This window comes from Ascidia mentula, chromosome 3 (genome assembly GCF_947561715.1).
Source record: "Ascidia mentula chromosome 3, kaAscMent1.1, whole genome shotgun sequence".
In the NCBI taxonomy this organism is placed as follows: Eukaryota; Metazoa; Chordata; class Ascidiacea; order Phlebobranchia; family Ascidiidae; genus Ascidia; species Ascidia mentula.
Genome location: NC_138568.1, coordinates 237,165 through 258,048, shown reverse-complemented (window position 1 = coordinate 258,048; position 20,884 = coordinate 237,165). Strand labels below are relative to the sequence as shown.

Here is a 20,884-nt window from a genome sequence, read left to right as displayed (position 1 = left end):
GTGGTGCTTTGGAAAAATGGTGATCGTTTTTCCATTAGTCAAATTCCGAACTACAAGACAATAATTTGCCATACCTTATACTATGATACAGAGTGCTGATGCATCATGTGCATACATACATAAGCTAGAGTTGAATAAGGACTTCATAATAATAATTTTAGCGAAACATGTTTTTCATGAAAGGAATTGCGTTTGACAATAGGTATTGTAGACTTTGTCCAGGGCACTAACAATAAATTTTGCATTTGAATAACACAATATCGACCACAGGCAACAATGCCACGGTATGTATTTTATTCCCACAGGAAAAAACATTCACAGTGTTTGTATTTGCGAAGTATCTCAACAAGCAGGAGCAGCAGAAACAGATAACCGATGAACGTGGTTCACAGGCTTCGCAGCCAAGCTTCTGTCTAAGATATTATGTCCGAATACTTGAGACACATATTTGCCCAACTTAGAATACAACGCATTCGCATCACATGCGACAATGATATTGAAGGCAATTGCGGAAGCGTGCAGATGAGTTGTAACTTTGTCACAAATTTTTCCGCTCTTTGCAGTTATTCAGTTTTCGTTTCCTCCATGTCTGATGCGAATGGACCGAAGGGAATATTGTGAGTCTGCAAGACATAACATTTAACAACTTCTTGGGGCGCCATCAGGTGGACACAATGTGTAATAAATAAGAAAAAAGGGGGTAATGCGTTCCCACTTGTTGATAAACACCCACACAAAGCAGCAACTTGCTTCCACTGAATTATTTTCGTTTGAAACTGAAAGCAACTTGCCACAACACCGACCTGTTTCTTGTCAGCAAACACAGGGGGTCCAATCAACTTTTCAACATCGTCATAGTTGAGTGATTCTCTACGTAACAACTCACGTGACAAGGAGTCAAGAAGACTCCGGTTCTCAGCAAGAAGATTTTTTGCACGGTCGTAAGATTTTTTCACCAGCTCTCGAACTTCCTGCGTCAAAATTTCACACATTGATCATGGTTTGGGTCCAAAAACGACATAATTACAGGTTGAAGGCAACAGTTATTGGTATACTTACCTTTTTCACCTTATTCATGGGCAAAAAATTATCAAAAATTTCACAATGGTTTAAACAAGTACAGATCGTGTTTATGTTACAGTTAGTAAGAACTAAAATATGTACAATAATTAACATCAAAGAATTGCACCTGAAATGCAAAAACATGTGCTCTAAGTTTAGCTGCGGTACGACTAGTATTTAATAAATCAACATTGTAAGTTGCACAAACCACGTCCATCATGTTGCTGAGAAAGTCACTGAATGGAGAAGTGTATCCTTCACTTCTGAACGACAGAGGCCCAATCTTTTCACTAAAGCCAAAATATTTCACCTGCAAGAAGTTGTAGAATTTCTTTACATCACAGTTTCATTTCAATAAATAAAAATTGGCAATATATAAAACCATGCTATCTATGAAAGGTTGGTGGTCAAGTATCTGTGGATCTACATTGTCACAATAAAAAATTGTCTTAGTTTGAAACATAAGCAAACCTAAAGATTCAAAGTAATTGACATCACAAACCTGTGCATAAGCCATATCGGTGACCTTCTTTAAATCATCCTGTGCACCCTGGGTGTATCTTCCCAACACAAGATCTTCTGCAGCCCTCCCACCCAAAGCCATACACATGTAGTCAGACAACTGTTAACACACAAACACAACCCATCAATACAACGTACCCTAAACAAAGGAAAGTGTGTTTGAATAAACATATTTTTTTACACAAAAAAGTAAATTTGTGACTATTTATTTTTCTAGGGCTGAGAATTATTTTATGCAATACAAGGAATTAATATCATGAAATAATTAATTGGTTTTATAAAGAACCTGTTCTTGTGTGTGAAGGTGTCTATCGGAAGGGACAGTCCGAGCAAAACCCAAGGCAGCCTTGGTTCTTGGTATAATCGTCACTTTAGCAAGGGCATCAGTATGTTCTAGCAGCCAACCAATCAGAGCATGACCTGATTCATGGATGGCAACAACATTTTTTTCTTCTGGAGAAACTGACGTGGCTGATTTTGGGGCTCCTGTAAATATTTGAATTCACACAATAAAGAGCAAACTAAATTCTTCATTCCATAGATAATTTACTCTAATAAACTTGTTTTATCCCTTAACTTATCAAAATGTATTTGCATATATACCTGTGTAATTAAGCAAGAACTACAACATTCTTAAAGTTTGTCTGTCAAGAAAATTTAAAGAACAAAAACTAAAAAGCGGCAAAAAAACTGTTAAACAAAATACAGAAACTGTTTTATTACCAGCTATAACCCTTTCCACTGCATAGTCGATATGTTTGTGCGTAACTTCCCCATCACCATTTCGAGCGGCATAAATTGCTGACTCATTGCACACATTTGCAAGATCAGCACCTAAACAATAAATTTCACAAACCAAACCACACAACAAACAGTTAAAACAATTTATAAACAGCATCAATATCTTTAAATAGACACTTAAAAGGTTCTATATTGTAGCGATGTAACCCACCACTCATCCCTGTTGTGAGACTGGCAAGTTTTGGGGCAAACGTCTCCGGTCTCTCCGACAATTTTATATTGCTCAAATGACACAGCAAGATTTCTTCACGTTCCAGTCGATTTGGCAAATCGATTTGGATCACTCTGTCAAACCTTCCAGGTCGCAACAATGCCTTTTATAAAAAAAAATTATATAAACTAACCTATGGGTAATACTCTGCCATGCAAGAATATAGAAGGATTGATATTTCAAATATATTGTTTAAGTATTTTTAAACACAAATTTCAAATAACTGAGCTGAGAATTTTGGATGATGATGACTCACTTTATCAAGAATATCTGATCTGTTTGTGGAAGCAAGAATGATAACTTGATGTTTCTTGCTCAACATTCCGTCCATCTCGACAAGTAGTTGATTCAGGGTTTGATCTTTTTCTCCACTCCCTCCACCAATTCCTCCACCTTTGTCCACTCTTGCTGATCCGACGGCATCGAGCTCATCAATGTAGATAATGCATGGAGCTGATTCTCTTGCTTGCTTTATTTATGTTCAGAACAGTTGACATGCACGTTCAACACACAGTAGATTTTCTCACCTTGAACAAACTTCGCATTCTCCTGGCTCCAAGCCCTCCGATCAGCTCGACAAAATCTGATCCAGCCTTCGCGATAAATGGAACGTTAGCTTCGGATGCGACAGCTTTCGCAAGAAGAGTTTTTCCAACACCGGGTGGCCCAGTTAGCAAACATCCTCGCGGCATTTTTGCTCCAAGGCGTTCATAACGTTCAGGTTTCTATGTGAATTATAATGACATTTAAACATGTTGGTAATAATTTATTTTTCTAGTGTTTATGAATCAGGTCATTAGAAGTTTGACCTTGAGGAAGTCGACAAATTCCATAACTTCCTGCTTGGCTTCCTTCATCCCAGCAACATCAGCAAACTTCACGTTTGTTTGCTTTGTTATGTTTGAAACTTCGTTGAAGAGAAGGTACTGAATGCAACAAATGATCTTTATAACATTAATCAAAATAACTGTTGTCGACAAAAACGTACAACTGAAAATACTCTGTGCATGCCTGAATAAAGAAAATTACATAAACAAAAGCAGTTGCTTTCATTTCCAATCTATCAGACAATTTTATATTGCAAAATATGTTGATAAGAACACAAAAATATGAAATGAAAGGGTTCATGCATCTTAATCAAAGCTACATGTCATTTATTCACCATCGATTTCACTGAAGTTCCTGAGAATTTCCCCAATTGTGAGACGAGGTAAAGACATGCGAGAATAATAAATAACTCCCATCCAGAGAACAAGAATTCAGTTTTTTCAATTCTGATTAAAAAATATTCACTACTATGTAAGTTACCAGTGAAGCAGTTAATTATTTGTTGGTTATTATTCACACAATCAGTGCTCTGGTTTTGTTTAATTGTTTAATTGGTGCCATTTACTTTATTTTAATTTGTCGTTATTTGTTGAAACGGGGGATAAGTAAACGAACCCTTCAACAGGAATCCCATCTGCAGGATTAATCTTCAGCAAACTTTCAGCGTTTCTCAATCTTTCCTCCAAATCTGATGTACTTTTCATCCCTTCAATTCTTACAAATTTTACCTGTAAATATTCAGAGTCTTTAAAGATTTTTATTGAAATATGTTGTTTTTGTGACTACCAAAATTCTGTTACCAACTCACCATAAGGTAGAATTACAAAAACAAAAGTTTTATTTATCACAAACCTTTCTCCCCATGAACATAGCATTTGTGTGCAGAGTAACTAATGCTGTGTGATCGGACCAAACAGTAACTTTCTTAACTTCCCCCGTGGGCAAAACATGGTCAAGGAATTCCTGCCATGTCATTGTTACACTTGTCTGCCTTTTAATTTGAGAACCGTCTCCATCGTGTGGTTCCTCGTGGTTGGTTGGATTGCTCCGAAACACTGCGAAATGTTACAAGGAATGCCACAAGTTATTTACTAACTATTTCTTTACTAAGACTTTGCGAAATATGAAAAGTTAATAAATTATTCCCGATCTTCTAAGCTGTGTAATCAACTCCCAAGTTTTTCATATTCAAATAGACAAAATAATTAAATACTCACATCTAACTGACAAAAAGTAAATGATTGCAGTGACTGCAAATATGGCGAAGGAAGCTTTGTTTCGATCCTTGTCATTATTTTCCTCATCGCCAGATTTTTCAGAGCGACGAGGACTTACGTGAAAATCTCTTGAAGCTAAAATTCGAACAAAAATGTGTTTCAGTCCAAACATTGGTAGAAAAACACATAACTGAATATAATAAACAATATTAACCAGAGCCTGATCCATTACTGACACTTGGATGGATGTAAGTATTCACACTGTTTACAAACTAAGTTAGTGATCACAAGGGCAAAGTCCAGATAAAAAAGTTTTTCTTTAAACTCGTTACCTTGAGTTGTGGCCGACAACACTTTTAATCGAGATTCAATCTTCAATAAACATTTGTTTCCATAAGTTTGCGAAGAACCGATTCCCACTGATCTTACAGCAGGCTGAATTGTGTATGAAGATACATTTCTTACAACTAGAAGGTTTTTTAGCAGATTTATACATGCTCGTGTTTGTGTCAAGTATTGCAGTAACATACTTAAACTACATTTCTGATGAAAAAAGGTACTTTGCATCATACACAAATCTTTGCAATGTCGAATTGAAAAAACTATTGAATTTCAGAAAGTTATTATCAATTCAATAAAGCAATATGGTAAATTTGTGCGCAGGCAAAAACCAAAACCAGTAATTCACAAGTAAGATCTACTACTTGATACAAATTAGCTCAAAAGGTGTTTTTTGGATTACTCAAGCAATTGCCTTTGAGTAATCGTTGAACAAGGCCAACAACAATTTACGTTTAAAGCGATTCGCTTCATTGGTTAGCTGTTCAATTACAAAAAGTTTTAAACTCTTTGACCCAGAAAGCTGTCCTAGTAGACTCTGAGCAGACTCTGAATGTTTTCCAGGTCTCCGAATCAACTTTATGATTTCTTTTCGGACATTCTCATTGGATGCCCAACTTTCTTTTTTGTCATCATTTGTTGAACTGTCTGGTGACAAAGATTCTTTCATGGCGGTTTCCACTTCTTTTGTCTCTTCTTTGCCAACTTCAACTTCAGACCCAAACTCCTGAATTTCTTCAACTTCTGAATCCTCTTTATCATTTTGTGAAACACTTTCTGAAACAGCCGCCAAATTCTGCTTATTTCCATCGGAAGCCTTGTTTGAGGAATTGGTCTGGACTTTGTTTGCATTTTCCATCTTCACAGAACCTTTTCTGTCTCTTGGACTGCTTCTGAAATCAGCATTATACTTGGGGTAAGGACTGGAGGGTCTTTTGCGTTTACTCGGAGGACCCCCATGATCGGAAGTCTTCCTCTTGCTGTTAGAACCGGATGCTGAGGGTCCATCATAACCCTCTGTCTCATCTATCATCATCCCCTTCTCCTTTGCAAGTTTGAAAGGGTTTCCAAAAGTGTGCTGCCTTCTTGGCACATCAGGATTCGCCTCTCTCAAAGGAACTGGAAGATTTTTCACATACTCCTGATAATTCCCCATCTGAGATAAAGGTTGATTGTGAACCTCTGCTCGATCCTGGAGTCTAACTCGCAAAGTGTTTGTCAATTGTTCCATGGAATTTCCAGAGGTGGCGTTGAAAGATGTTTGGACAACTTGCTTAAAATTAATCCGCATTCGTTTGATCTGCTGTAGAAGTTTGTGTCTTGGAATGTCGAAAGGGTTGTGGAAATCTCTGGGCAATAGTTTTTGTTGTAAATGTTCTCCGATACGAAAACCAGAGAACTCATCGACTTCAATTCGCTTGGAAATGTTCCCACTTTCCGCCATTTCACTGAGCATCTTTTGAAAGTTGCAATGAGCAGCAACTGAAAACGAATTTGATCTTGGTTTCATCAGCACTCCCTGTCGTTGGCTTGCGTTGTCTCCTGCAGCTATGTTGAAACGGTCAGCGATCACTTTTGTTTGTTCTTTTAATTTTTTTAGGTAAATATTCACTGAATAGCTTAAACCTGTACCATATGACTCCGGTATTAAATTGTGGGCTCCGATCTGTTTCAGAGCTTTTCTAAGTGGGTTAACATAATAGTGAGGAACTGTTTTCAGGTAATCATCAAACTGTCGTCTCCAATCGCCTGTCGGTTTCATTTTCTGTTTGATTAGTTGATCTATCAGTGGTAACAACACAGGGTAGTTGTATGGCATTACAAATAGGTTCACACCAGTAAGACTTGAACTTGCTTTCAGATACCCACAGGGATGAAAAGTGTTGCTGTGTTTTCCACTGTTATCGACATACACCTGCCAACATATGTGGGCGTTTTTTTGTTCCAGCAAAACTTGTGTCAGAGGCGACGGTTCCAACTCATATTTGTCGTACGGGAAGTTGGTGAGGAGCAGTGGCTCAATGTTGTCGCATATAAACTTCAACGATGGGTGGGCACTTCGTGGGGGGAGAGTGGGGGCATTCTGATCGGGGAAATAAGATTCCGGCAATGGCCAGTGACCAATTGGGGTCCCGCTCTTTGGACTTGGCCGCACATATATCATTTTGTGTAGTGAGTGCCAAGATAAAGTTTCAGATATGTTTGTTTTGCCGTCAATTATATCCAATCCACCCACTGAGTCTTTCAATCCAAATTTTGTGACATCCTCTTTGGCAATCTCAGACTTCTCAAAATGAATAACAACTCCACTTTGGACTTTTTGAACTAAGGAGTCAAGGCACTGTAGCAAAGTCTTTTGGGTTTTTATACAATATGATCTTCCACCAGTTACTTCACACATTATACTGATTGGAGAGGGGTCAGTTGGTACACTTCCTAATTGTTCTGGCTCCTGTGTTGCACATGCTGGAAGTCTTAAAACCAAAGAAAAAAGTCGCTGATCCCAACGGAATGGTTCTTTTGTGAGTTCTGATCCAGGAAGAAGATTTGTCATTGGAAGATGCAGCTCATCATAAACTGCAGAACGATTGCTTAACTTTCCTCCATCAGTAAGAGCAATGACTATTGATGGCTCCAAATAAAATGGACTTCTACCATGACCATAAGTGTCAATACTTGTTAAATGTCGATTGATGCTAAGCAAATCAAATGAAAGTTTCAGAGCATGCCCCAGTGTTGTCACCCCATCTGCAACGATATTTTTCAACCTGTTTAATGTATATGCATGGTTCTGGCATTCTTTCCAACCAGATTTTATCGCTCCATTGCCTTCATCCAGAGTGACAAGCATGTATTTGTCTGTGCGGTTGCTCCTTTGCTTTACAAACGTTTCAACGGCACTTTTTGCAACATCGAGCAAAGTTGTGCCCATGTAACACTTCTGGTTCATCGACGCAGAGTTGTCAACAAGAAAAACAATATTCTGCATTTTGTTCGATGAAAATCTTCCTTGCAGACGTAAATAGCCTGAAGAGGCTTTATGGGTTGAACATACAGTGCATCTACCAAATTTGGTTGTTGGACCTAAAAAAATACAAAATACGTACTAGCTCGAGTTTGTGAATATTTTACGATTTACAGTCATAAATACGTAACAACACAACAATGTACGAACCAAGCAAACTTACGTAAGTAAGGCACAAAGAGACGTGAGCAGAGTTACAAGGTGTTACCAAATAGTTTAGTCACAACGTGCAGTCACAGTCCTTGTATTTGTTTGCTACGCTACAGTGGTTGTCATTGGATCGTGAAAATGATAAAATATTCTTGCGAAGGAATGAAACTAACTATGATGGAATAATAAAGAAATAAAAAAGGCACTCTTGTGAGTTGACAATTTTGCAATTAAACATTTAATCAGCGCGTGTACTTCGACGGGTTGATTTTGAGTTTTGCTACCATAACCTACTACGCAATTTTTTTTAATTTAATTTCGAAAAAATGTACTCACAACGCAAAATTTAAATGCAAGGTAATATCGTTTTTTTAGGGCCTTTAAGTGTCTGTTTAAAAAGCTTTCGCGGTAAACGGACTGTTGTGATTGATGTGTGACGTCACAATGCAGAATCATGTGACAGTGTTTTCGATTTGGTTCCGGAATTCTAAGAGAATGAGCAAAGTTTAGTGATAAAAAAACGCGTTTGGTGCTTTGCAAATTTGAATGCAGTGAAAGTGAAAAGTTGGTGATAAGTGAATTTGTAGACAAAATATAAAATTGTAGTTGTTTTGTCTTTTTTGGTTCTAAAATTAAACTGTCTCTAACTTTTTTTTGTTGTTCAAATAAGATTGCATTTTAAAACCTAGCAAGTAACACGGCCGAGATGGGTTTATGCTCTGCATCACTCAAATGTCTTCTCTTTGTAATGAATGTATTGTTTTGGGTAAGTATTATAGGTTCGGACTTCGGTTCATCATATGCTATACATAATAACACTTTGTAATGGTTTCAAGGGGGCTGCAGCCTTTATGTTGTATGCTGGAATAACGTTTATTCAGTCAAAAGATGGAGGATTTGCGCAAGTTAGTGCACGTCCAGCAATAATTCTAATTACTTCTGCATCAGTTCTTATCTTGGGTGCTCTAATCGGATGCTTCGGGGCTATTTGTGAGAAGAAGACATGTCTAGGATTGGTGAGTTGCAACTTTATTCCAATTTGTTGGATATTTTCTGTTATGTTTTTTCAACAAACTAAATGTTACCGCTGATGTGAAGAAAATGTAATCTATGTTGGTGTTTTACGACAGTACCTGGTTTTTCTGGTGTCTGTGCTAATCGTGCAAGCATCAATTGCTGGAATTCTTCTTGCAAATCGAAAATCCACAAAAACATCTTTTGATAACTTCATGCAAGATCAATTTAAGCAGTATGGGAATGATTCAGTGCCAGATACAAACAGCACTGATGATATGACTTTCAATGCAACATCTTTTATCAATACAATACAGACAGATGTAAGTTATAACATCTGTTTTTGTTTTACAATGCAATCAAGCTCTATGCAAGCAGGGAAATGTGATTTTGATTTCCATATACAAAATATTCTTTTGTTTTATAGTTGGAATGCTGTGGTTACCATAACTACAGTGACTGGTTCACACTTCCATGGGGTGATAATGGAACCTTGGTGCCCACATCTTGCTGCAATAAAAGTGTGACCACAAACATGACATGCACTGGAAAAACTGATAAAGAAAGTATTAAACTTATCTACACACAGGTATGTATATGTTATCTACTTCCCATGTCAACTTTAAGCAGTTGTTAATTTGTTGGCAAAATATGTGACAGGAAATTTATCCACCAGATATATTTTTCTCATCCAAGACCAATAAAATAAATATATTTGGTTTTGTTATGTCTTTATTGCATTCAACAAGATTTAATGTTCAACTTGTTTTTTCAGGGTTGCAAGAAACCAATGGACAAGGCCTTCAAGTATGGATTTGACTTTCTGTCCTACAGTGCTTTAGGCCTGGCTGTATTCATAGTAAGTTTTTCTTATTATACCAACTTCTTATTATAATTTTAAACTCTGTACGAAAGCCTAAACTCAATTAATCATTTTGACGTAAAAGGAAACAGAACGTTATTTACGTTCAACGGCATAAAAATGTTGTGTGTGTGTGTGTGTGCATGCATGCGCACGAAGCTAACACAGATCAATACCTTTTGCATACATAAATATATTTGCATGTATATTTATAATTGTTCATGCCATGCTTAAAAAATGCAAAGCAATAAGTTTTTGTTGGCACTCCTTAAGAAAAGTGAAAAAATTACTAAGCAGAGTGAACAAATCATGTTGAAATATTGCTTTATTGTTAACAAGAACAAATCCTATAAATTTGCAGGACTGTATTTTGTGTATTTAATGTTGTTTGTTATTCCACAGTTCATTGGTACTTTGATTGTGGTGGGATTTCTTTGCAAGAACAGGGACCAAGGTTTTGGATATTCCCAAATGGATCCACAATACACAGATGCCTAACACAAAAACAAGGGATATAATTTGTGCGGAAAACCTTAAGTTCACTGTTGATGTGTTTAATTTGTAACAAGTGTGTATCATATCTATCTGTGGATAACCGTTTTTCAATCTCTCACAGTAAATCACAAATTCTAGTGTTTTGTCAAAATCTTATGTTGGTTTAGAACATTGCTTTGTCCACAATATGTTAATCAACAATTATGTTAGGTTGCTCTAAAGGTACCTAAATTTACCAGCTGTTGAAACAAAACAGTTTTTGTACAAACAGTTTTTTTTTCTCCAAGAAAAGAGTTTTTTTGCACAGTTTTTTGAAGTGCAGAACTTTCTGTATTTATTACCCATCTTCATCACGTTGTCACATGGAAAAGTAAAAATATACATCAGGTTGAGATGTGCGGCAAACTAAACCGACAACTTCTCTTTACTGCAATTGATCATCCCCTCTCTACAATCAGTTTTTCATGAAAACATTTCCTACATCTGGTACTTTAAACAAAACCTCCCAAATTCTTTGTTTTTTTTAAATCATCTTTTTGCTGCGCCTCCTTTTCCTTATGTGATTAAATTTATTTCACTCTTGAAAGTCATGATCAAATTCTCAAAGCATTAAATCTGACAAAATAATTAGTTACACTTTGCACAAACATTATTTGTAAACATGGAGAAGTGTCAACAACGTGGTGCACAGACTTAACGTTCATATTGAAACTTTTCATGCTGTCCTGGCACACATTGAGGAAATGGGTTGGGATTTTTGTTTTTAAAACCGTTGTAATTTGTGTCAAAATGAATTACTTTTGTACAAATCTGTGTTTGCATTCATTGCTTTGTATAGTCCATATTTGTGTGTAATAAAAATGTCCATGCACATTGTCCTATTTGGATTAGAATCCAATGTAAAGTGGTCAAGCTTCATTGAGCAATATGGGTTTGGTTCTTGTGCATTTTCAAACATATTCCCTTCAAATGACCTAAAAGCCGACACTGCATACCGTGTTATGTGTGATATCAGTCAAGCCCTCTACAGTTACCTGGATATTAATTGTGCTACAAGCTTTCACCAAACCTGACATCATGTCGGCGTATTTGCAATCTAATTTAGAAATCCTTTCACAAACCAATCGCGTTATGTCGCAAACTTGTGTTTGTTTCCTCATTAGCCGAACACTTCACACCCAACCGTTGTTACGTCACAATCAAACAATGCCAAAGAACAATTCCAATACGATTAGTGGAATACTTGCATTGTTTCATTGCTTTCCAGGGCCCGTTGGTACCGCCAGAGATTTTGGGGTTTCTTTTGAAACGATATTGTCTTGTAGATAACGACTCTAATCATTTGTTGACTGATTACAGCCAGATATTTAGATAAAAAGATCTGCGTTTGCTCGTATAGGATAAACGCTCCTGTCCAGTCTGAATTTCGTGGCTTGTTCTGCAGCGTTTTTTCGTGTGAAAGTTTGGCGTGCTGTGCATTTGTAGAAGGTATAGTCTGACGAATGTAGCTAAAGAATTTCGTAGACGTGTCTTAAAATATTGTAGATATTGTTTTTTATCTTTTCTATTTGCTTCACCTTAAAACAGTTAAACCTGATGCAACTTGTGTACAGACAGATTGGATCCGAAACTTTATGTGAAAACCGGAACACACGAATATGAGAAAACCAGCGATAGTTTTGGTTTGTTTGCTTGCGTTGTGCTTGCAGTGTGCAAAGGGTGACGTATTCATACCAAGATTGTTCCCTAAAGGTAAAATGTCGGTTCGTGTTCATTGATTTATAATCAACGAATTTTACAGAAACTATTTAAACACACTTGTTTGACAAAGTACGTTTCTTCCAATCCAACTTTCGCTTTCATTTTAGTTTCAGATCCCGATGGAATAAATCTGCTTGACGCCCAAACTTCTGTCGCTTTTAACCGAAGAACTGCTGATAAACTTGTTGAAATGTTCAACTCTCGCAATGTCGTGGATGTTGCTGCTTCTGTTCAGGTTTTTATCATTTTTAACCTGTGGTTGACACAACATCATATTTCCGTTGATTCAATGAAGAGAATGTTACCGCGTATAGTTGGCACGAAAAATATCGTTTTGCAACAATAGGGTTTGATTGATTCGAGAAATCACTGCAAAAATGATAAAACAAGACCAAGACCAAGAAAACATGTACTTTTCAGTGGGAGATTTACGCATTATGCAAATTAATTTTTTCAGTATTTAAAAATTGATGGTTTAACAACCTCCATCTTTTTACAGACGAGCAGACAACGAGGACAGTCATCCATACTTAAGTTGCGCGGAACGCAGCCAACAAACTCAAGAATTCCACTGGAAATTCTGGCCAACACCAAAACGGATTCGGGTAAATTGGTTATTTTGGTTCCTTCTTAAAAAAAATAAATTTGGTTCTTGATAATTTCTTTAGGTTTCTGGTCGTAAATGCTAATTACGACATTATGTCAAACCTGGTTTGCCAGTTGAGCATCCAAAGTTACAACTAAACATTGTATGAAAATTCGTTTTGGTTTAGTTTTGCGTACTATACAATCTTTCTGTATCAAGTAAGCTTGGTATTTAAGTGTGTAACCTTGGTATTTAAGTGTGTACGGTTCCTCACGAAAGAATGTCAAACAAGTTTAGCAAATCAGTCTTTCTCAATGCAAATGAAAACGCACACTATATTGGAGCAGAAACTTTACATGAAAACGCATTTCGACCGATTCCTTGACCTGATATTTATGAATAAAGTGATGGTGAAATTCGCCAACCAACATGGGGGAAACACCATGGTAAAATTCCCCGACTCGGGATTGTCGGCGGAAGGGCTCCACTCAGTGGTGCTTCACTTCACTTCCCTGCGTTCAACCCCTGGCTCTAGTGGTCCGGATATAAAAGTATACGTCGATTGTTTCCTGGTGGATACAACCGGTGATTTTTCGGGACTGGATGAAACTTTATCTCGTCTCAGGAACGGGGCAACGGTGAGAGTGCAAATCACACAATGTCGTGTAATGTGATCTACTTGTGACAATCTGTATTGTGTTTTTCAGTTCAGCCGATTTATTTGTACAGTTTGCAGTAATACTTTTTGCAAACATTGTTTTTGCCCCCTCAGCTCAGCATCGGTGATCCCAGCAACACTCACGTGACTGCAACGACCATGAAAGCTCAGCATTCTCAGTCACTTCGACAAGTTTTACTCGGGCAAGGTTGTCGAGACGGCGGTAAGTGTATCCTTGATACTGCATCACTTTTGATGCAAAACACAGTAATTCCCCACCCAAGCATTATAAATTCACATTATTCAACGCAACATGCGACACGCGACCTCCCCTCCCCAACCCCCTCACTACAGAGCGTTTTTTGCAGCACTGGGAGTTGCAACAGACAATGACGTAGTTAGCGTTATGACGGCACAGATGGCTCAGTTTTCCCGCTTGATGTCGCAGTTGAAGCGAGATTTACGCCATTTGACTGAAGAAACCGAAGAATTGAGGGATATCATGCAGAGGTGTCATGCTTGTGGTAAGTTGTTGGAAAATTAAAGAATTCGTTTAAACCTGTTTGATAAGTTACGTGAAAAATGTTAAACTTAATCCAACCTGCATAGGAGCTGAATCTGAAGGCATTACGTCATCATCTCCTTGTGACATAAACAATCCTTGTTACTTGACAAACACGTGTACTCTAACACCCAACAGGGAAGTCACGTGTGGCCCTTGTCCAATAGGAATGCGGGGAGACGGACGCCAGTGCAGGGATATAGATGAGGTAATTCCCCTGTTGTGATACTCTGGAAATTATAATTTACCCATTGTATATTTTTCTCAGTGCGCCGAAGCAGATCCTTGCACGCCATTTACCGAGTGTGGGAATTCTCAACCCGGATATTATTGCTCTGCTTGTCCTTCCGGGTACGTGGGAAACGGAATCGAAGGTGCTGGAATCGAATACGCGAGAGCCAACAAGTACGTTCGAACATAGGAAAGTAAAACGTGTGAAATGGGAAGGCGACCGATTTTCAAACTTTTTTTTCTGGATTCGCACAAATAGAGTGGTTTGGTGGCAGAAGAAACAATAATATTTCCGTGTCATCAACTCCAGCCTATAGTTGGTGATTCCTGATAATTAATCCAGAACAAATTGTTTCCCAGGCAAGTATGTGAAGATATTGACGAGTGCGCGACTGACAATGGAGGTTGTTCCAACCACACGACTTGCACCAACACACAGGTACTGGAAATAACATTTGTGCCACTTAACAATGCACAGGATATTAACATACGACATCACTTCGGTGTGGCAATCTACCTGAACTAATGCCTGTGTAATTTACATTCCAATAAAACCCGAAGTTATTTGCGGTTATGTTTCTTCTGATATTCCGCCTACATTAAGGCATCTTCAGCATCACTAAGAATCCAACGCGTTTAAACTCCCGGTAAATATTTCCAGGGTTCTTATCAGTGCGGAGGTTGTCTGCCCGGTTACTATGGCAACCCCTCACTCGGATGCCAACCAATCCAGTCCTGCGGAAATCCCGCTTTGGGTTTTGCGAGTTCCTGTCACCCTAACGCCCAGTGCACCATGCGACGCAGAACCGCCATTTGTGAGGTAACAACGCTACACCGATTGTTGACGTCACAAAGGTTTCGAAGTTTGAGATTTTTTTGACAAAAATCGTCGTCACGCTTGACCTGTGTTTTAGACAAACTTTTTAGAATCAACTAATATTTTAAATTTAACAAAGTGCCGAATCGGTTGGGCGGGAAACGGATTCATGTGTGGGGAAGATTCGGATCTAGACGGGTACCCGGATTCTGCGTTGCCCTGTACCGAATCCAACTGTGAAAAGGTTTTCGGCATTTACAATAACTTCTTTGCGTCGGAAGCTTCGTGGTTTGAATTATTCGATTTTATAGGATAACTGCCCGAATACCCCTAACAGTGGACAAGAGGATTCGGATTCGGATAGTATTGGAGACGCGTGTGACGAAGATTCGGATAATGATGGAATTCCAAATATATACGTAAGTGGAAATTGACAACTGGTGACGGTTGTTCATTGTTATTGGTTTATTGTGAGGTTGATCTTTTGCAAAACTAACTGATGATTTTTTAGGATAATTGCCCGTATGTTCCGAATACCGACCAACGTAACTCGGATTCGGATAGTATCGGAGACGCCTGTGATAATTGCGATACGGTACCAAACTTCGATCAATCGAATATTGACAACGATTCAGACGGTGACGCTTGTGACACAGATGTGGACGGGGATGGTACGGATTAAGTTTTTAGCATTTAAAAAAAAAACTTGACCTTTTAATGCATTATTGGACTGTAAGTTTATCCAATATTTAAATATCACTAAAACCTGAAAAATAAGTTGGAGTCTCTTACAGTTGATGTAATTTAAAGCCCTGCCTATGTTCTGACGGACGGGTAACGATTGTAGTTTGGTTCAGGGGTTGAGAACAGGAGCGACAACTGCCTCACAATCCCGAACGCTGGTCAGGATGATCAGGATAATGACGGGGTCGGTGACGCGTGCGATAATTGTCCTGCCGTCCCAAACCCCCACCAATCCGATAGCGACGACGATATGCTCGGTGAACAATGTGACAATAACAAGGCAAGTTTGTGGGGAGTTATTTTAAACCACAGATCGTTGTAGGTTTATTTGTTTGTTTGTTTTCTGTCCCGACAAAAATTCTTCGTTTAGGACACGGACGGTGACGGTATTCAAGACAACAAAGACAATTGCCCTTACATCATCAACACGTCACAACTCGATACAGACAACGATGGTCTCGGTTAGTCGAACATTCAAACATGCTCGCGTCTCAACATTTTCACGCAAACATCCTCAGGAACATAACTCACGTCTTTGTAAATCTTTAGGATAAACAAAACAGTCCTTATAGCTGATGTAAAATTCATTTCGAAACGTTCCGATCGTATCTACAGTCACTGTTAATGCAAAAATACGATCGAAACTTCGAATTTCACATCAGCTATGAGCTATGTTTATCCCAAAAACTTTTCTCGCTGAGAAAAAATTAATCATCTGTTGATGGGAGTTGTTTGCTTCTAATGAAAAGAAGAAAAATGCCGTCTTGAACTTTGAGCATGGGATTGTGGTCGTTAGATCTTCGTTTCCAGGCAACAAACTCCGCCTGCAGTAGCCTGGTACCGACCGCTTTGCACACAGGGTGTGGCCCAATATTTCTCACCGCATTTCGCCGCAATCGCGTGCCGATCGGGCGGCAAAATCTTGCACATTTCCCGAGATTAGAATCAGTGCGGTTTCAGACGTCTGAAAGTTGAAACTTGTGGTTTGTGACGAGTTTACTGATGTGCCTGGGAAGGTGTCAGGCGGTTAAGATGATGTTGATTTAACATTTTCTTGAAGCACGTGGTGATATTTTAAGTCCATCCAAGACATTAAGTTTTGGGAGATCGTGCGTTGAATTGGTTTGTAAAATGTTACCAAGCTGTTCTGTATTTCCCTTCAATATAAATAATAATATTTTTTAAATTAAAATTTTTTGAACTTCAACCCCCACAGAACGAATTTAAACCCATGTATCGGATTTCCCAAGTATTTGTTGCTAGGTGACGATTGTGACGACGATGACGATGGCGACGGTATCCCGGATGTTCGACCACCCGGACCCGACAACTGCCGCTTGGTGGCGAACGCGGACCAAGTTGATGAAAATCGTGAGTAGGAAACAATGGTTGGCGGGCGATTGGCAGCATTGGTCAAGCGCCCAACCCATATATCGAGAAGAAAACCTGACCCGGATTCGTGCCCAGGATGTCCTGGGTTCAAATCCCGGTGTGCTAAAAAAAAGGAAACGATAGTTGGATATGAATTGATTGTCAGAATAAATTATGTCGGTTAACCCTTCCACTTTGTGGTGACTTTTCAATCACTGTCATCCGTTGGGCACCAAACTAGGTGCAACCTTACAGAGAAAAACAAGGTGGAAACACTTCGGCCAAGCAAAGCTCAATGCAATAGTGTCTTCAGGAGATTGACCATCTTCCTGCAGCCCGCATGGTTTCTTGTTCTGATGTAACCCAGACTTAATGGTTGTTTGTTTATTCCAGTGGATGGGGTCGGCGACGTTTGCGAGGAAGATTTCGATTACGATCGAGTTCCAGACAAATACGATGTTTGTCCAGAAAACGCTGAAATACACAGAACCGACTTCAGAACTTTCCAAACGGTTGTCCTTGACCCACTGGGGGATTCCCAGATTGACCCACTGTGGATTGTCCAAAACCAAGTTTGTGTTCCAATAAGTTTCGGACAAGTTGGCGCTAAACCTGATTGCAAACTTTTGGGCCTTCTGTGTGAATAATTTGCTGTGAATTTTGCCCACGCTTTCACGGGGAAATTTAATGATGAAGATTTACTGCTGACAAAAAGTTCATTTCATTTATGTTGTTTTGCAGGGTCGTGAAATTGTTCAAACCATGAACAGTGACCCTGGGTTAGCGATCGGTCACACAGCTTTCAGTGGAGTCGATTTTACTGGAACTTTTTTCGTCAACACTGTAACAGATGATGATTACGCTGGGTTTATTTTCGGATACCAGGTCAGTATGATTTGTTTGCTGCCGTTCTCACTATTTCAAACACTCATGAGCAAACGAAATGAGGATTTAATGAACAAATATTTTCAACAGTCTGAAACCCGTGAAAATATCTTTAGATGACGTCCGAGTTTAACCCGTGAAAGTCGAGTTATCACGAGGTTTATTCTTTTAAAAAACGTTAAACGTTTTTGTTGTTTCTTTTGCGCAGGACAGCAGTAGTTTTTATGCCGTGATGTGGAAACAATCGAAACAAACATACTGGCACGCATCTCCTTTCCGCGCGGTGGCGCACCCGGGCATACAACTTAAGGTATCTCCTTATTTGGTCATAATGATATTACGTCACTTTATGATAGATTTTGATTCGCTGCAGCGGAGAGTGTTAATACATTGTGAGTGCGGGGATATTTTCACTCTGGTTGGGAGAAATATATTTTTCGTTGGGACGAAGTTGCAGCGGATTTTAAACGTAAAAAACACCACAGAAAACCTTTCCGTTTTGCAACTTTTGCAACAGCTACAAAACTTGACAAGGCTGCCTTTGTAGCGGGAGTGTAATTGCCGCAAAGGTCTGGAACACTGCAGGAAAATCTCAAATCCAGCGCTTACATAAAAACTTTCGAAATTCTTTCACGATTTTACCGCGCTATACAACTGGGGAATCCCCGTGATTACGAGTAAACAACACCTCCGTCAAATCGTCGCGCGCCAGAACTTTCCAGAAACTACTCTTTACCGGGCGGATGAATTCAACCAAAGTTAATGAATGTGTGTCGGTCTTGTCCACAAGGAAAAACAGTTCCGATGTTTCCTAATATTTGAAACTTCGCGAAATTATTAATTTATGGCTTCTCCATGCTTTGAGACTGCGAAAACTTTTATCTGCCGCCAGGGTGTTTTGCGCTCTTCCAATAATGCAGATATTTCGAGTAAGATTGGATATTTGGAGGCCGTAGCCAGTCATTTGTGTCATGCAAAAGCATCTTTTGGGCAATCTTCAACGCAAAATCACCGAATCACAAACTTTATGCGTAAATTTTCGCGGCACACCTCGCAAATTGTCAGGTGAGAAAGAATGTGATGCGTTACACGATCGAAGCAACACGGGGTGGTCGCATTAACACTTCATGTCGCTTGTCGCTTACTTCGTAATTATGGAAAGTTGCAGCCAAGTTTGATCACGTGCGGTTCGAATATTTCGTGTCACAGTCAACGGGTTGCAATTACATCGACGCCACATGACCTGGAAGAAGGGAAATAATTTAATCATCGTCCGTTTGACGTAAAAACAATTAAATTTAAATTCTATTTTTATCCGTTTTGCGTTTTTTCGATGGGATTAAATTCTATGGGAAATGTCACTCGTTAGTTTCCTGACGCAGGCGGTAAAATCGAGTTCCGGTCCGGGGGAATCCCTTCGCAACGCTCTGTGGCACACAACGGACACTCCTCAGCAAGTGCGCCTCTTGTGGCGAGATCCGCTTGACATCGGATGGAAAGACAGAACCTCGTACAGATGGGAACTGAAACACAGACCCTCCGTCGGTTACATCAGACTCAAGATGTACGAAGGGAGACAACTGGTGGGTTTATTACAGCGGTGATAATAATCTAGGGCACCACAAACGTGAAGTATTTTGCCGTGAAGTGGTTGTGGTTGCGCCGTGGTTTAGTTAAGATCATACTTTTAGGGATCATTTCTATAGTATGTATCTTGAAAACGTCATTTTAATGTGACGGACCCCCAACCACGATGATGAGTTGCAGGGTCGGCCTCTGAGCATGAAACTTGTTCGTCAACAATAGTTGTCGAATTTGACGATTGTTCTGCTCCCACTTTGTGTGGTTGTGGAGGAGGTTGACTCGTTCCGAGTGGTTGATATTTTGCCGGTAAATAAATCAGATTTTCATAAATAAAGTGTTAATTTACCGATGTTGTAGACGGCCGACTCCGGAGTAATTATCGATCATTCCATGAGAGGAGGAAGACTGGGAGTTTTCTGCTTCTCACAGGAAAATGTGATCTGGTCGAACTTAATGTACAGCTGCAACGGTAGGTTTGCAAGCTTCAACATGCGTGTGGCGTCATAAACAAACACTTGTTTTGTCACAGACACGGTCCCGGACGATTTCAACGTCCAACAGCCAGGGGAACAGCCTTGACCGCGAAAACAGTTGAATTGTAAATTTGTTTGGAATCACGAACTTTGTCATGCTGGAGTTTAGTGTCGTGTATTTTTGCGTCACTCTCGTACTTTTACCGCGCCACAAGTAAAGTCACGTGACACTATCCTGATGCGTGAAAAGAAATGTTGCCTGGCAATGTATATCACGTGGTATAAAGTAACCAATCAGATTGAAGTTCGAGTTGGAATATTAGGAAGTTTCCAGAGAAAAGTTATAACAGCAAAGATAGGGGCTTTCCCTGTACAATTTATCTCAATTTTAGGAAAATATGTTTTTTTATTCGGCGTTGAATGAACTCTGCAGAAAAATGCAATTATTGCGATTTAGCAATTAATCGATTGTAACAGGCGGTGATTATTATAAAATAATTGGCATTGGTGACGTGGAAAACACGTGTCAGATCTTCCGAGGCGACAAGGTTTCTTCGCAGCTGCGAAATCTAAATGTTTTGTTTCAAAAAAATCCACCGCATACAAATTATCACCAGTTTTTTCAACTTTTTAAGGAAATATCTCGAAAACACTCGAAAATTGCGACTTTCCGTGCAAGGAACGCG

At 39.1% G+C, this 20,884-nt stretch overlaps 4 protein-coding genes and 1 non-coding gene across 5 annotated transcripts; 3 read left to right on the top strand and 2 right to left on the bottom strand.

Moving 5' to 3' along the window:
* Positions 1-286: 286 nt before the first annotated feature.
* LOC145894073 (mitochondrial inner membrane m-AAA protease component paraplegin-like) lies at positions 287-5,242 on the bottom strand. Its single transcript, XM_082982514.1, has 15 exons — positions 4,974-5,242; positions 4,642-4,776; positions 4,277-4,479; positions 4,040-4,152; positions 3,759-3,870; positions 3,406-3,522; positions 3,124-3,321; positions 2,853-3,065; positions 2,537-2,699; positions 2,308-2,418; positions 1,871-2,070; positions 1,565-1,684; positions 1,271-1,372; positions 804-971; positions 287-623 (listed from the first exon to the last, which is right to left on the bottom strand). The coding sequence occupies exons 1-15, from the start codon at positions 5,209-5,211 to the stop codon at positions 564-566; spliced, it is 2,253 nt and encodes a 750-aa protein (XP_082838640.1). The 5' UTR covers positions 5,212-5,242; the 3' UTR covers positions 287-563.
* Positions 5,243-5,283: 41 nt separating this feature from the next.
* LOC145895386 (integrator complex subunit 6-like) lies at positions 5,284-8,256 on the bottom strand. The gene is made up of 2 exons (XM_082984191.1): positions 8,169-8,256; positions 5,284-8,064 (listed from the first exon to the last, which is right to left on the bottom strand). Exon 2 carries the CDS (start codon positions 7,967-7,969, stop codon positions 5,384-5,386), a length of 2,586 nt encoding a protein of 861 aa, XP_082840317.1. The 5' UTR covers positions 7,970-8,064; positions 8,169-8,256; the 3' UTR covers positions 5,284-5,383.
* A 544-nt stretch (positions 8,257-8,800) lies between these two features.
* LOC145894504 (tetraspanin-36-like) lies at positions 8,801-11,402 on the top strand. Its single transcript, XM_082983117.1, has 6 exons — positions 8,801-8,921; positions 8,992-9,171; positions 9,286-9,492; positions 9,597-9,758; positions 9,945-10,028; positions 10,434-11,402. The coding sequence occupies exons 1-6, from the start codon at positions 8,862-8,864 to the stop codon at positions 10,527-10,529; spliced, it is 789 nt and encodes a 262-aa protein (XP_082839243.1). The 5' UTR covers positions 8,801-8,861; the 3' UTR covers positions 10,530-11,402.
* On the top strand, positions 11,387-20,304 carry LOC145894604 (cartilage oligomeric matrix protein-like). Its single transcript, XM_082983223.1, has 23 exons — positions 11,387-11,573; positions 12,140-12,208; positions 12,395-12,522; positions 12,787-12,892; positions 13,279-13,511; positions 13,646-13,760; positions 13,888-14,055; positions 14,141-14,301; positions 14,362-14,498; positions 14,685-14,763; positions 14,986-15,144; positions 15,281-15,385; positions 15,453-15,560; positions 15,653-15,812; positions 15,999-16,165; positions 16,256-16,346; positions 17,149-17,256; positions 17,650-17,828; positions 17,998-18,141; positions 18,350-18,451; positions 19,524-19,724; positions 20,083-20,194; positions 20,255-20,304. Exons 1-23 carry the CDS (start codon positions 11,387-11,389, stop codon positions 20,302-20,304), a joined length of 3,069 nt encoding a protein of 1,022 aa, XP_082839349.1.
* LOC145896500 (small nucleolar RNA U3) lies at positions 19,817-20,018 on the top strand. The gene has a single exon (XR_014401944.1). It is a non-coding gene; the product is annotated as a small nucleolar RNA U3 (small nucleolar RNA).
* Positions 20,305-20,884: the final 580 nt, after the last annotated feature.